Source organism: Beta vulgaris, chromosome 7, assembly GCF_026745355.1.
Source record: "Beta vulgaris subsp. vulgaris cultivar EL10 chromosome 7, EL10.2, whole genome shotgun sequence".
Taxonomy (NCBI): domain Eukaryota; kingdom Viridiplantae; phylum Streptophyta; class Magnoliopsida; order Caryophyllales; family Amaranthaceae; genus Beta; species Beta vulgaris.
The window spans coordinates 48081400-48096931 of record NC_079208.1 but is presented as its reverse complement, the minus strand read 5'-3'; the positions used below and the strand labels follow the sequence as shown (position 1 = coordinate 48096931).

General features: G+C 36.7%; 2 protein-coding genes across 3 annotated transcripts; both read right to left on the bottom strand.

Annotated features, from left to right (window-relative positions):
- Window positions 1-1588: 1588 nt before the first annotated feature.
- On the bottom strand, window positions 1589-5529 carry LOC104908737 (uncharacterized). 2 transcript variants are annotated; one of them, XM_010697887.4, is made up of 10 exons: window positions 5116-5524; window positions 4832-4857; window positions 4625-4709; window positions 4318-4527; window positions 3567-3689; window positions 3232-3289; window positions 2929-3002; window positions 2385-2473; window positions 2217-2298; window positions 1589-2107 (listed from the first exon to the last, which is right to left on the bottom strand). In XM_010697887.4, exons 1-9 carry the CDS (start codon window positions 5224-5226, stop codon window positions 2229-2231), a joined length of 846 nt encoding a protein of 281 aa, XP_010696189.1. In that variant the 5' UTR covers window positions 5227-5524; the 3' UTR covers window positions 1589-2107; window positions 2217-2228. The 2 variants fall into 2 exon arrangements, with proteins under 2 accessions (XP_010696189.1, XP_057252336.1); XM_057396353.1 differs by lacking the exon at window positions 1589-2107 and having other exon boundaries at window positions 2212-2298; window positions 2924-3002; window positions 5116-5529.
- Window positions 5530-5843: 314 nt separating this feature from the next.
- LOC104908773 (uncharacterized) lies at window positions 5844-6827 on the bottom strand. The gene has a single exon (XM_010697924.1). It carries the CDS (start codon window positions 6825-6827, stop codon window positions 5844-5846), a length of 984 nt encoding a protein of 327 aa, XP_010696226.1.
- Window positions 6828-15532: the final 8705 nt, after the last annotated feature.

Below are 15532 nucleotides of genomic sequence, written 5' to 3'. Positions count from 1 at the left end.
AAAAACCGATAATATTACATACCATAACTCTAATAATTTTCCCTACGCTTAAATTTTGTTAGGATTACAAACTTTTCCTAGTTAATTCCCTTATATTATGGTTTATGATAGGTGATTGAGAAGTGATGATATGAAGGCTAGAGGTGTGCACAAACCGGTCCGGACAGGAAGTTGGACCGGATCGGAGATTTCACGGGAAAATCATGCGGAAGAAGAAGGGCTAATTTCCACCTGGGATTATATATGACCGGCGACTCACGAAATTTCTGGTGTGACCGGCCGTATATAAGAATGTGTGTTTTTTCAAACATAGCTAGTTAGACTTCTTACTCCCTTCAAACCCATGGCAAAAGAGTGGTGATTTGGCCTCTCCAAAAATTAGCTAACATTACTACCTTAGTTATACTTTTAGCAAGTTAAGATTGGATTAAAAAAATTATTAGGATTTAGGAATGATTGATTAATAGTATATCTCACACACAATCTCTCTTTGTACAGCAAAGCTCGGCACTGAAGCTATAGAACAATTGTTTTAGGTTAACCTAAAGAAATGCAAGTATCCTGCAGTCTTCTTTCAAACCAAAATCACGAACGAGTACTCGCATAAGACATTATAAACCCACCATTGAAAACACAACCATTCCTCCAAAATAACCTCCATTTATATGAGAAAACTATCTTTCTTTTTCAAATGAAAACCCCGGTGTTTGGTTCGAGACTCGAGATTCACACATTAGACATATCACTCTTAGGAATGAGCATAGACCCAAGACGCAACCCAGACCCGATTGAATCCTTTTTTAAAGGATTTAGGTCTAGAATTTTGAGACTCATTGAATTTGGATAGCATCTGAGTATGGGAGTTGAAAATCGGGTTTGGGTCTAGACTCTAGATTTGCGACCCAAGCCCATTTCACAACCTTTTTTTTTACACATTAAAAATATATAACAATAAAAATATATAATAAGCAATAAAACTTTTTACCCTAATAGTTAAATTTTAAATCAAGTGACTCCAGTTTTCGAGCCCTAGACTTCTCATTTATCCATTATCGACCAGGACTAAAACCAACTTGATGTGGATGCTTTAATTTGAAATGTTTTGTAGAAGAAGTAGATTATTATTTTGGTATTTTATCATTTTAATAATTAATAAAAAAAACTCTTGATAAGCTTGGGACACATTTTGAACTTGTTTTAGATCCAAGACCCGCCATATTCATTTGATCTAGGCAGGGCCAGATCTTTTAGACTTTGTGGGTCTGGCACAAGGTCTAAATCAAAATTTATGAATCTGAGTCAGGCTGGAGTGTTGGACCCATCCCAAATCCGACTCATGCCCATCCCTAATCATTCCCCGTGGAGAGTTTCAACTTTTTCATCGACGACTACATCAATGTATTGATAGGCATCTCCATTACATGATATTCAAGTTCACCATCATCTTATAGATGAAATGGGGTAATCAAAAGAAGCTTCTAATGGGGGCTAGCCGGCTAGGAATCCATGCTCAACACTTTATCAGGGGGTTTTGAGAGCCCGCTTTGACCACCCAAGGCATTTTGAAATGATTTAAGGAGCTGCCAGATACATCAACTATTAGTCTCAATTCATTCAAAATAATATGTATAACAAACCTTTTAACCTCTAATTCAATACTGCACCATCCAGCGAAAAATAAACACGTATATGACTGCACTGACAATCTGCAGTCCAATCCAATCATTAAATACGACTCGTTGGTCACTGATAAATTGAATTTGGAACATGAATTCTGAAACGGCCTACATTAAAAAGAAAATGCTAGTACTGATGTTCGATGAAACCTTTTTGGTTAGTGATTGTTGGGACTTGCTAAGTGACATGAACGACGCCAAGCAATAAGCTGATCTGCTTCATTGAGTTCCTCAAAACGTGAGCTTTCTGTGCATCTTCAAAAAGTTTTTAGGAGACCCTCAATCCTTTTTAATCCACAAGTTACCAGTCACCCTATAACAAAATCAGTTTCTCAAGGGAGAGATACAACAAATATGAAGTCGTACAGCTTCATATTCCAAGAGCATGAACCATTAGGTGGAATATGAAATAGTTTGCTTTTGCAATTTTCCTAACATAGCACGAAACAGAAAGAAATGTGTGAGTTTTACAACCCAAGCTTAATAGATGCATACTGATAAAAGGGGGAAACATACAATACTTGGTTAGGCGGTTCTAACCTTTTCTACTGGTCACATAGGTTTTGCTTTGCGGCCCAATCTTGAAATTCGCTTGAGCTGCTGGGTATCCTTTCGTATTTCACTGAAAAAAATAGGAAGACATCTTCAATCTTCTGCTTGAAAGCATAGCAAAAAAGGAAATGACGTGCTGAGATATATCTCACATACCTCTGGTGCAAACACACCAAAACATAGAAAAGGGGAAGTAACATTAATGTCAATATTGAGGCGGCAATGTACAACGCACTTGTCTGCTTCTGTACAGATGAAAAGCAGAAAAATCATTAAAAAGTTGTTCACATTACAGCATGGTTCAGTAATGACGAGAAATGGAAACTATATTACAAATCTTTTAGATTGGTTCTTTCACCTATTTTTATAGCCGAAATACTTCTAAACTTTGTTGACAAGTCATCTTATTTCTTCTATAGCCAAATGCTTTGTAGTTTAGCTTTATTTTACCATAACCACAATCTCAATAGGTACTTGCATCAGTGCATGACTTTCCTAGAATATGCCAGAATAATAATTTATAAAAAACATATCAAGCATGCTCATGAATTTCTTGTGCAATACCAGATGAGGGAAAGGTACAGAAAACAGACGAATACTATAATTTCTTGGTTGCTATAGGTCACTAATCCCAAGGAGAGAATTTTATTACTTACTCCTATTTGAGAGATTAATTAATAAAGAAAGAACAAGACCTTACCCTTCCTCCTTTTGAGAATGGTTTTTTCCCTCCTGAGCACGTGTGAGCATAACAGAATTGTTGCAAAAATAACTCTGCCAGGAAAAGTGAGACGTTACAAGAGTGAACAATCCAGACAATGAGATTAGTATGTTGGGTAAATCAACTTGGTGCAACCTAATTTCAATTACAACACCCACTGCAGTGATGCATATTTCATACCCCTGTGGTCCTAACCCCCACCCCCTTAAATAACAAAGGAAGCGGGGAGAGAGAAAAGATAATGTAAATATATAACAAACTATTCTTTCTAAGAATTAATACCGTGAAGACGGCTTGCAGATGGTCCATGGCTCACAGGAAAGCATGTATCAGCTAGACTCTGCACACAACATTCCAGGTATTAAAACAAAAGCAGCCAACCAAAAAACATTAACAATGTGTTCAGACTTCAGATGGAAATTTTGGACAGAAGAGGAAGGGAGGGAGAGTGACGGCCCATTTTCTTTTGTTTGGAAGGGGAGGAAAGGGTGTCAGAGAGATCAAGTTCTGTTCTTGTATCAAACTAAAACCTTGTGCTGAAAAGATTTAAAAGGATTCCTTTCCTTTGTGATAGATAACCATTGAGAGGCTCAAACATATAAAAACTAAAAAGTAACCTCACACAAGTGGCGATTTCTTGCAGCAGCTGCAGGGTTGCACTTGATTCTAGTTGATTTTGAATTCAGAACATGATCACAATGCAATGCACCACACAAATCTGCCAAGCACTTGCTTCCAGTCTGCAATAAGATTTTACACATAAGCCCTCTTTCCAAGGGACAAAGAACATAATAGCAATGTAGACTGTAGTAAACCTATAGCGAACATTTATTCTTCACTATCTAACCTTAACCATGGCCTATTCTTTTGGGAAGAAAAAAAAAAGTTTAGCACAATTCACTAAATAATGAGATGCTTACATAAGGGACTTATCATTTACAAAAGATAATAGCACGAAGCAAGTAAAAACATAGTCTTTTTAGGCTGTCCTAAAAAATGCGACTTTCCAAAAGTAGCAATGTACCCTTCGTGATAGTCTTTTTAGGTTGTCCTAAAAAAGGCGACTTTCCCAAAAGTAGCAAAATACCCTTCGTGTAATGATACTACCCTAATTAAACTCCTTCCCATTTACGCAACCCATTTCTACTAATGCTAGCCAGTCCAAAAGCCATAGTCCTTTGAACAAGAACTAATTTTTTTGAATCTTTCTTAAACGGGCATCCTTCCCAACCGAGGGGAGGAACTACAATTTTGACGAGTCATAGATAAAAACTAATGGAATAAATAAAGGAGAGGATCTATTTAGTTCTCAAGCATCACAATTAAAAAAATTCCACGTAAATCAAGATTGAGAAAACTGCAACTTACAAAATTGAGAAGATTGTAATGTCTTCTGTCAAAATGCCGATCAAGAAATTCTTCTGATAAGAAGCTTTTCTTACAATATCCACATTGCCATTCATTCACATCCCCTTTAATCTTGTGCTCCTCCTGATCTCTAAAGAGATCATTTTCTGGATGAAGCCTACATGTCCTCGGGATTTCGTATCTTTCCCGCTCCACAAAATGCATTATATACTGTCAAGTATAAGTTTTGCAATACCATTAACCATTAATTCTGAGTTCACAACAAGCAGATTATATCAAAAAACAATGCAGCATTACATAACGGTACCTTTTCGATGATTTCCCAAGCTGCCCTACTTCTTTCCCTTGAGCAATGAATCTCATGGGTTTGTTTATGTTCTTTTTCTAAATCTCTGAATATTTTAGCAATAAAGTTATAAAAATTAGAACTTTTACATAGAATTAGAGGGGGGGAAACAAACAAACTTCAAAAACAAAAACTAGGAGATATGGCACAAAAAGCATTGAACATCACCTAGATTCAGCATTCTCCATCAAACCCTAATCACAAAAAAAAACACAATTAATCCAGAAACTCCAAAGATGTTTACTTAGGTTAAGAATTAACTTAGATCAATTTCAACCCAATTCAAACAATTTAAAGTACATAACTTTTCTTAAATTGCTTCAATTTAACAAGAGACTTAAAAATTAAAAATAACCCACTAAGCTAAATCAACTAATTTCTTGTTTCAAATCCTTAATTTCTCCAAAAAAAAAATCAATTAGTAAACATTAAACAAAGTAAAAAGTAGGAACCTGATTTTGATGAGGGAGAGCTTCAACTGCAAATAATCCGAGTATTACTGCAATAACAAAAATTAAAAACCAAAAGAATGTAATTGATTTCTCACTTCCCAATTTCACCATCTTTTCAATTTAATGGTTGAACTATGCAATTTTTGTACACAGGGAGCATCTATGTTCCCGCCCCAAAACAACAACAGAAAGTGCTTAATGAACTGAGCTGAATTGGGTTTTGATGCCAACTTCTCAACTATTTCTCCTTTGTTGGGTAAGAAAAGTGGGCGATTATATCCAAAGATCTCAATTTTATCTTCTGATTCACTGTTTGTTTCAGGGGTTAAGAAGACATGGATAATTCCGAGTTCATATCGGGGCTTATTACTTGTACTGTTGTACATCGACGAGCTGTGCATAATGTTCAATCGATTCGAGTGGAATTGTTTATTTTTTTTAAAGAAATTACCTTATTCAAACTATTATTTTTTTTTAATAAGGAGAGAAAAATATATTAGTCTATATAAGACCAACCTAACACATCCTTACGGATGATAGAGAGGAAAACATGATCATGTAACTCAAACCATCGATGTGGAGAATGCACCGAGTGACCCTTGTTAGCCAGGAAATCCGTCGCTTGATTCGCTTCTCGAAAGCATTACAAGAGACATCAAGTAAGACAAGTGTACATGAAGTGAAGTGATAAAACAACATCATAGGTTGATCTAGGGGGAATAAGAGGGCTAGGCATTAGAAATATCATCCATGAGGTAATCAGCTACATCGAGGTCCGGGAGTGGAGTAGTTTCAGTGACGAAATTTGTTTCGCCGCGTCTCCCTTGACCCTTAGTAGAGGCCACATATAGATCCACAAGATGTTTGGTTGTGCGGCATTCATTCGCCCAATGCCCTTGAATGCCACATTTTAAACATTTCTCTTGTGTTCTTTGTTGGGAGTTTCTTCCTCCGCGTCCTCTATTTGGGCGCCAGTTTTGGCATCCTCGTCCTCTTCCTCTGCCACTTCCATTGTCATTTCTTTCTCCATTACCCCTATTTTTGAACTGGCCATTCCAGTTTGAGTTACCTCCCCGCTTATTCCAGCGCTTGCCACCTCTAGTGGCATTTGTTTCAACTGCTGCTGCACTGGTACCTGCTGGCCTTTGATTATGAATTGAGAGCAGGATTTGATTGTTCTGTTCTGCAACCAAAAGGATGGCAATTAGGTCGCAGAACTTTTGGCAACGCCTTTCACGATATTGTTCTTGCTGAACAACATTATTGGCATGCATAGTAGAGAAGGTTTTCTCAATCATGGCTCGTTCAGACACAGGTTCTTCGCACAGCTTTAGCTGTGAGGTGATGCGAATTAGTACTACATAATTGTACTCGCGTACTGATGCAAAGTCCTGAAACCTGAGTACTGACCATTCATGTTGGGTCCTTGGAGCGATAATTCTTTGCAAATGCTCAAATTTATCCTTTAGGTTATCCCATAACTCTTTGGGATCTTCCACAAGGATGTATTCAGATTTGAGTTCTTCGTGTATATGGTGTTTGAGGTACAACAATGCTTTCGCTTGCTCCAAAGGGGTAGGGGTACCACCTTCGACAATGGTGTGGTCGAGGCTAAGTGACTTTAGGTAAGCTTTTGCATCCACCCTCCATTCTAGATACCTTTGGCCTGAGGCTTCAAGGATCTCAAAGTTTCGATTTGCAAGTCTAGCCATTTATGAGTTCATGTGATGTTTCAAAAGTATTAGTAGAAAATTAATGCATAAATATATAGCGTTCCGAAAGAAAATCACACTGGGATGTAAGCCATAGTGGTCCGAGAATCCTTAACCGTTCAAGAGGTTAAGGGTTCGAAACATGATAATAACATGAAAGGTGAACAATAAATATATATAAAAAGGCTGCATTTTTTTTTGTTTAACCAGAATGTGACTATCATGTCCAAAAATAAACCACATGTGTTAATAGCATAGTAATAGAAAATTTACATAATTAAGCATTATAATTGCGTTTTACAATATGCAGAAACAGAATTACAATAATTCCTACTAAAATTGTTATAAGTATCATTCCCCAGTAAAACATGACCTTCAACTGTCTGAAAGATTCTAGAAGATTTGGTGTGTCGTTTTGAGGATGGCGGTTTCCGGCATTGTACATGGTGGCCGAAAATAGTGGAGATGAAATTTGTGAAGTTTTATGAGAGAGAAAATTTTATGGGGTAGAAGTGAGTGAGGGAGGCGGACGAGAAAATGAAAAGGGTTAAAATCCCTTTTATAGTGGTGTAAAAACACCATTCACATTTAATAGGTAAATATATACTAGTTGTTGTGAAAACAGTGGAATGACCAATTCCACTGTTGAACACAGTGAAGTCCACTGCCATGCATTCAATGCATGGTAAGTTTTTCTTGCCGTTATTGTTGATTTATGCAAATACACAGTAAGATTTGTGCCTATAAATACTACCATTTGTGAATACACCGAACATCAATGCAATACAATACTCTCTGATATATTTGCATAACTTCTCTCTCTATTTCTCACAACACGTTATCAGCACGAGTGTTCTACCGGAAATTTTTTTAAGGTATCTTTAAAATTTTTACATCCATTTTGTTTTTAAGTTTAAATTTTTTTTCTCCAAGCCCAACCCTTTTACTACCCGAACATGGACCAACAAAGTAACGGATTAACATTGTTTTACACAATGTCTCTGTCTCGGGTATTTATTTTTGGATAGAGCGAAACAATGTGCCATTCACTACCAACCCAGCGAGGGGAACTGTAATACAGCCCCGACCCAGTAACCGTAACAACGGTACAAATACTCATACCAGAGAAAACCCACAAACCCTGTTCCCAACACCAATAATAACCCTCCTATACAACCAGCTGAAAATCAACCTCCGCCCAGTAATAAAAGAGATAGAGATGAACAGGAAGAAACTAGTAGTAAACGTCACCATACTACTAACGCAGAAAACAAATAATTTTAACGCCACCTTCATGGAGGGCAAGGACATTTTATTTACGTTATTTTATTTTATCTGCTCTTAAACCGCCTATATGGACAGGTTAATTTTTTTATTGCCACCTATATGGACGGCCTAGTGAAGTGATAGCATTATTATGTCTTATATGTGCAATAATGTCGTATGTATGCAGGGAACAAGCATTCAGAACATTATTATATATTATTGTCTCTAATCTTCTACTTTTTTTTGCATTTAAGTTACATATATTATATTACCAATTTACTAGCATGCTCTAATATATATTTGTCAATATTAGAATTTTATTGCGTTGTATATTTTTTAACTGTATATGAACTGCACAGTTAGGGATAACCCTCTATAAAAGCGGATTACCATCCCCATTTTCACCACATATCCCTTATCTTCTTCCGATTTTTCTTTCTCTAAACCCACAAATTTTTTTCCTTCTTCCTCAACCTTCCGGCCACCATGTTTAACGCCGACGACAACCGTCCTCCACCCTCATCTTCCTCTTTTGAAGAGGATTTTAGGAAAATAAAACTCTACTTATTTCTTATAGCCGGTTTCTTTTTCCTCCTCATGGCATTAATGATATATCTCCTAATACATAAATAGGAGACAAAAAAAAATTTCCCCCGGAAGAATGGCGAAAAATGCACATGAATATCAATTTTTTTTGTCTTTAAGTGCATTTTAGGAAGTTTTTTTTGTTTATTCACTTGTTGTATTTTGTTTCTATTTTTGGTATTTTCTTGTTTTTTTTTGCTTAGCTTCATTATTGTTGTACGCTATTTTTAGTTTTTTTTGTTTGTATTATTTATCTATAATAATAATGATATAAATCAGGGGAGATAATATATATATGTGATTTATCATCATTACTAATTTCAAATATTTACCTATTTGTAGTCAAAAGAATGGGAGATCTAGTGAAAAGACAATTTAACATACTAGATCTATCTGGGCAAAAGTTTTTAGAATGGACGGTGGACGCCCAAATGAATTTAAAGGCCCAAGGACTGGAACATACAATTAAAGATGTGACAACCCAACAAGGGGATGCAACTACAACAGCCGCATCAGTTAAAATTGCGACTGTACAAGAAAAGGCAAAAGCCTTAGTCCTCCTAAGACATCATTTACATGAAAGTTTAAAAAGTGAATATCTACTTGTGGATGATCCAAAAGAACTATGGGATAGCCTAAATGAAAGATATGGGCATCACAAAAATGTGCTTCTCCCAAAGGCACATTATGACTGGACCAATCTGAGGTTCCAGGATTTTAAAAGGTCAGTGATTACAATTCAACATTGTTTAGAATTGTATCATTGTTAAGATATTGTGATCATCCCATCACAGAAGAGCAAATGATAAACAAAACGCTCTCCACTTTCCACGCCTCTAATATCATATTGGCAGAACAATACAGGTTCAGAGCTTTCAAAAAGTACTCTGAGCTAATCTCAGTACTACTTGTGGCTGAACAAAATAATGATCTTTTGCTGAAAAATCATAATCTTAGACCTACGGGGTCTTCAGCCACTCATGAGATAAATGCTATAGAAAGCTCTAATCCACCAGAAGCAAATGCTATACATAGTGGTGGACGCGGTAATTACAACGGTCGTGGGAGAGGACGTGGTAATTACCGTGGCCGAGGGCGTGGACGTGGAAGAGGCCGATTTTCCCCAAGAAATAATAATTTTAAACATTCTGATAAAAATTGGGGACAATCATCTGGAAATCAGAGGCAGACGTCCTATAAAGGAAATGATACTTGCCATAGATGTGGCATGACTGGGCACTGGGGCCGCACATGTCGTACTGCCAAACATTTGGTAGATCTATATCAAGCTTCAATAAAAAACAAAGGAAAAAATGCTGAAGCAAACTTTGTTAATGAAGCCACTACATCCATGCCCAGCCTTGATGTTTCAGATTTTTTTTGGATGATGCTGAAGTTGAAAATAAGTTTGTTTAGATCACAATCGATTAATGTGCTTAGTTTATTTCAACTGCTTCAATATCCACTTTCATGTATTTGTTCCTTGTTTATTTATAAAAATATGTATTTTTCTTATACTAATCATCGTATTTATTATTTATGAAGATATGAATTCATCAGAAGTTGGAATTAAAGAACAATGTCTCCTGGACAGTGGGACAACACACACCATATTGAAAAATAAAGAGTATTTTTCAAAACTTACAATATTCCAAGCAAATGTTAGTACAATTTCTGGGACAGCCAAGCTAATTGAAGGCTCTGGAAAAGCTTGCATTATATTTCCAAATGGGACAAAATTGATAATTAATGACGCATTATATTCGAGTAAATCTCGAAGGAACCTCATAAGTTTCAAAGATGTACGTCAGAATGGTTACCATTTGGAAACAATGACAGTGAACAAAGAGGAATTCATATGCCTAACGGCAGAGAAAAACGGCAAGAAATACATCTATGAAAAATTGCCAGCAATTTCCTCGGGACTATATCGCATAGATATACGTCCGATTGAAATTAATATGATATCTAACCAGAAGTTAGATAATAGAAAATCATTTACTCTATGGCATGACCGATTAGGCCATCCTGGCACAGGAATGATGCATAGAATCATTGAAAACTCAATGGACACTCTATAAAGAATGTCAAAATTCCTCGGTCAAATGAATTAACATGCTCTGCATGCTCACTTGGCAAATTGATAATCAGGCCATCTATAAATAAGATTGCCACTGAATCTCCAATGTTTTTAGAAAGAATTCAAGGAGATATTTGTGGGCCTATTCATCCTGCATGTGGACCATTTCGTTATTTCATGGTATTAATTGATGCCTCTACTCGATGGTCACATGTGAGCCTTCTGTCAAGCAGAAATGTTGCATTTGCAAAACTTTTGGCTCAAATAATTCGATTAAGAACTCAATTCCCAGATCATACAATAAAGAAAATAAGATTAGACAATGCTGGGGAATTTACATCCCAAACATTTAATGACTATTGCATGTCTATTGGGATTATTGTTGAGCACCCTGTACCTCATGTACATACACAAAATGGTCTTGCTGAATCATTAATCAAAAGACTACAATTAATTGCAAGACCATTAATAATGAGGTCAAAATTGCCATCTACTACTTGGGGTCATGCTATATTACATGCGGCAACATTGATAAGATTAAGGCCGACAGCCTATCACAAATTCTCACCATTACAATTAGTATCTGGTCGAGAACCGAATATCTCACATTTGAGAATTTTTGGGTGCGCTGTACATGTACCTATTGCTCCGCCCCAACGTACTAAAATGGGTCCACAAAGAAGGATGGGAATATATGTTGGATTTGAATCTCCATCAATTATCAAATATTTAGAGCCAACAACTGGTGATCTATTTACGGCTCGATTTGCCGACTGTCATTTTAATGAGTCGGTATTCCCATCCTTAGGGGGAGAGAAAGTGGACCCACAAAATATAAAATCGGAAATTACATGGAACGCATCGCAAATGTCGTTTCTGGACCCGAGAACAAATTCATGTGAACAAGAAGTCAAGAAAATTGTTCATCTGCAAAGTATTGCAAACCAATTGCCAGATGCATTCACAGATTCTAAGAAAGTGACAAAGTCACATGTACCTGCTGCGAATGCTCCGGAACGGATTGAAATTCCTAATGACAATAAGGCAATTGAAAATGAGTCAATAGCACGTCGAAAACGTGGCAGACCACCCGGTTCTAAAGATTTAAAACCGAGAAAAATGAAAAGGCAAGGGGAGACAACGAACGAAATTAATATAAATCTCCCAACAGAGCATGATGAAAACAAAAATGAAGAGAAACGTGTTCCAGAAGAAAAGGAACATGAAAGCGTAGACAACAATGAAACTTCAATTAATTATGTTTCTACAAAGAGACAATGGAATCGAAAAGATGTTGTCTTGAATGAAATTTTTGCTTACTCGATAGCGGTTGAAATGACATACGATGAAAATGATGTAGAGCCAAATACAGTTGATGAATGTCGCCGTAGAAAAGATTGGCCAAAATGGAAAGAGGCAATTCAAGCAGAATTGAGATCACTTGAAAAACGTGAAGTATTCGGTCAAATAACCCAAATACCAAAAGGTGTAAAACCAGTTGGGTACAAATGGGTATTCGTGAGAAAACGAAATGAGAAAAATGAGGTTACTAGATATAAGGCAAGATTAGTAGCCCAAGGCTTTCGCAAATGCCAGGGATTGATTATGATGAGACATATTCTCCAGTAGTCGATGCAACTACACTAAGATTTCTGGTAAGTTTATCAGTTTCGAAAGGATTGCAAATGAGATTGATGGATGTAGTGACCGCATATTTGTATGGCTCACTTGACACAGATATTTATATGAAAGTTCCTGAAGGACTAAAACTACCAGAAAATTGCATGCCCAAAGAGATGTTCTCAATAAAATTGAGAAAATCACTCTATGGGTTAAAACAATCTGGAAGAATGTGGTATAATCGTCTTAGTGAATACCTATTGAAAGAAGGATTCAAAAATAATCAAATCAGTCCCTGTGTTTTCATTAAGCGATCTAAATCAGGATTCGCGATCATTGCTGTATATGTCGATGATTTGAACATTATCGGAACTCCTAGAGAACTTGAAGCGACTGCAAAATACTTGATGAAAGAATTTGAGATGAAAGATCTCGGGAAGACAAAATTTTGCCTTGGCCTGCAAATGGAACATCTAAGAAATGGGATTTTTGTCCATCAATCAAACTATACAGAAAAAATCCTGAAACGTTTTTTCATGGACAAAGCCCACCCAATAAGTTCTCCAATGGTAGTGCGTTCCCTGAATGAGAAAGATGATCCATTCAGACCACGAGAAGAGAACGAGGAGATTCTTGGTCCTGAAGTACCATATCTAAGTGCAATTGGTGCTTTAATGTACTTGGCTAACAATACTCGACCTGACATAGCTTTTTCAGTAAACTTGTTAGCTAGATACAGCAATGCACCAACCAAGAGACATTGGAATGGAGTCAGACACTTATTACGTTATCTTCGAGGAACACAAGATCTCGGATTATTCTATCAGTCAAGACCCAATGCGTCACTCATTGGATATGCAGATGCTGGCTACCTCTCAGACCCACAAAAGGCTAAGTCTCAATCCGGATATGTATTCACTTATGGAGGTACTGCAATATCTTGGAAATCTACAAGCAGACTTTGACGGCCACATCATCAAATCATGCGGAATTAATTGCTCTTTATGAAGCTGGAAGGGAATGTGTATGGCTAAGGTCAATGATCAAGAATATCCAAGAAGAATGCGGGATGGAAACAATAACAACAAATCCAACTATCATCTACGAAGACAATACTGCATGCATCACCCAAGTAAGCGAAGGGTACATCAAAGGAGACAGAACTAAACATTTATCACCAAAGCTCTTCTTCACTCATGACCTCCAAAAGGAAGGGACGATCAACATTCGACAAATCCAATCATGTGAGAATCTTGCAGATTTATTCACCAAATCCCTTCCGGCGAAGAAATTTGAAGAATTAGTCCGAAAAATTGGAATGCGTCATCTTCTGATTATGCTAATTCAGGGGAGTATTATATGCGCTGCACTCTTTTTCCCTTCGATCAGGTTTTTATCCCACCGGGTTTTTCCTGACAAGGTTTTTAATGAGGCAGTTAATTTTATGCATATAAGGATATATTATAGTTATACTCCTTTCCTTAGTTATGGATTTTCCTAACAGCATTCTAAATAGGACAACATCTGTTATGAGTTATCAGTGGACATTCAAGGGGGAGTGTTGTGAAAACAGTGGAATGACCAATTCCACTGTTGAACACAGTGAAGTCCACTGCCATGCATTCAATGCATGGTAAGTTTTTCTTGCCGTTATTGTTGATTTATGCAAATACACAGTAAGATTTGTGCCTATAAATACTACCATTTGTGAATACACCGAACATCAATGCAATACAATACTCTCTGATATATTTGCATAACTTCTCTCTCTATTTCTCACAACACTAGTGAGTTATACATAAATTTTGACAAAAACCAAAAGAGAAATAGAGTATATGTAATAATTTTACAGAAAAGGAACAATCATACATAAATTACCTGTCATTGTAATAATTTTTTTTTTGTCCATAGAAATTATATAAATGAGTGCATAGATACTGACTATAACATGTACATGATCAATGTGTGTTAGTGCATGCAAGAGTGTATTATAAAGAGTGTGAAAATGTGATTAAAATATGTTGATAGATTATGTATACGTAAAGTGCTATGTGATATGTAAATAACAAATAATCAAATTGTGTGTAGAAATGCATTGGAACTATCATAGCTTGCATCAAACTTCGAATAGGAAACGTAAACTTTAATGCCCACTTGGTTGCTAGATGACAAAGTTTCAAGTTAGCATGGGAAAAGTTGCTGACAAACATTAACATGGGACAAGTCATCAAATTGATGTGTCATCACATTGGCCTTGGAACTAGTAGTTTTGCAATTTATAGAAAATCCGAAGGTAGATGCTACTTATTAGCTGTTTCATTTCGGTGCAAAGAAAATCTAGCTACTTCTTTCATCATTTTCTTTCAATGCTTTCTCCCCCTTTTTTTTTTCAGAGTTAAAAAAAAAAAAATACAAGACATAAATAACAAGAAAAAGGTAGCAGGTAGCTCCACCATTATAGCTATTTTCCGGCCAAAAATTCATTTTCTTTGAGTGTAAGCCGTCCATCCAGGCGGCGGAGTCCGTCCATTTAGGCGGCAAGTGCAACATAATAGCCTGTCCATATAGGCGGCTTTAAATGTAAGGTCTTTGCTCTCCATGAAGGTGGCACGACTTGCTTGGCGGCGGCCGAGTCGATACCGCCAGTTAATTACTTTGTCGTCACTTGTTGTTGATGGAAGGACCCTCATCGTCCCTACTCCTTTTATTATTATTATTAGAAGTTTGTCGGATTTCAGTTGGTGGTTCCGAATGAGGGTTATCATTGAGGTTATGGACGGTGGTTTGTCGGCGTTCACCGACATGGCTATTAACGTGAGTATTATGGCGTTGGGGTGTACTACTAACTCCTCGTGCCGGATTTGTGGTACAAGGTACACTATTACGTTCTATGATAAATTATATACTGCAAAGAGATACATTATTTAGAATAGTAATGATCCCATTACACTGGTGTTTCATTTTTTTTTTTGAAAAAAAAAATTAGTCGCAATTGAGAAGAACTACCTTTTGATAGTAGAGCAAATTGGTGCTGATAACGTGTTGTATTATAGAGAGATTTTAAGCAAGATTGGAGAGTATGCTCTTGTTGTTGTGTACTTCATTTTCTCTCGCGAAGTGCGATATATATAATTCCGGGTGAATCATTCACCCG

Coding starts and splice junctions, on each gene's coding strand:
- LOC104908737 (XM_010697887.4), bottom strand. CDS start 5,226: ATGGTGAAATTGGGAAGTGAGAAATCAATTACATTCTTTTGGTTTTTA. Junction 3,290..3,566: donor GAAATCGCCACTTGTGTGAG/GTTACTTTTTAG, acceptor TGTTGTGTGCAG/AGTCTAGCTGATACATGCTT. Junction 2,299..2,384: donor TTGGTGTGTTTGCACCAGAG/GTATGTGAGATA, acceptor TATTTTTTTCAG/TGAAATACGAAAGGATACCC.
- LOC104908773 (XM_010697924.1), bottom strand. CDS start 6,827: ATGGCTAGACTTGCAAATCGAAACTTTGAGATCCTTGAAGCCTCAGGC.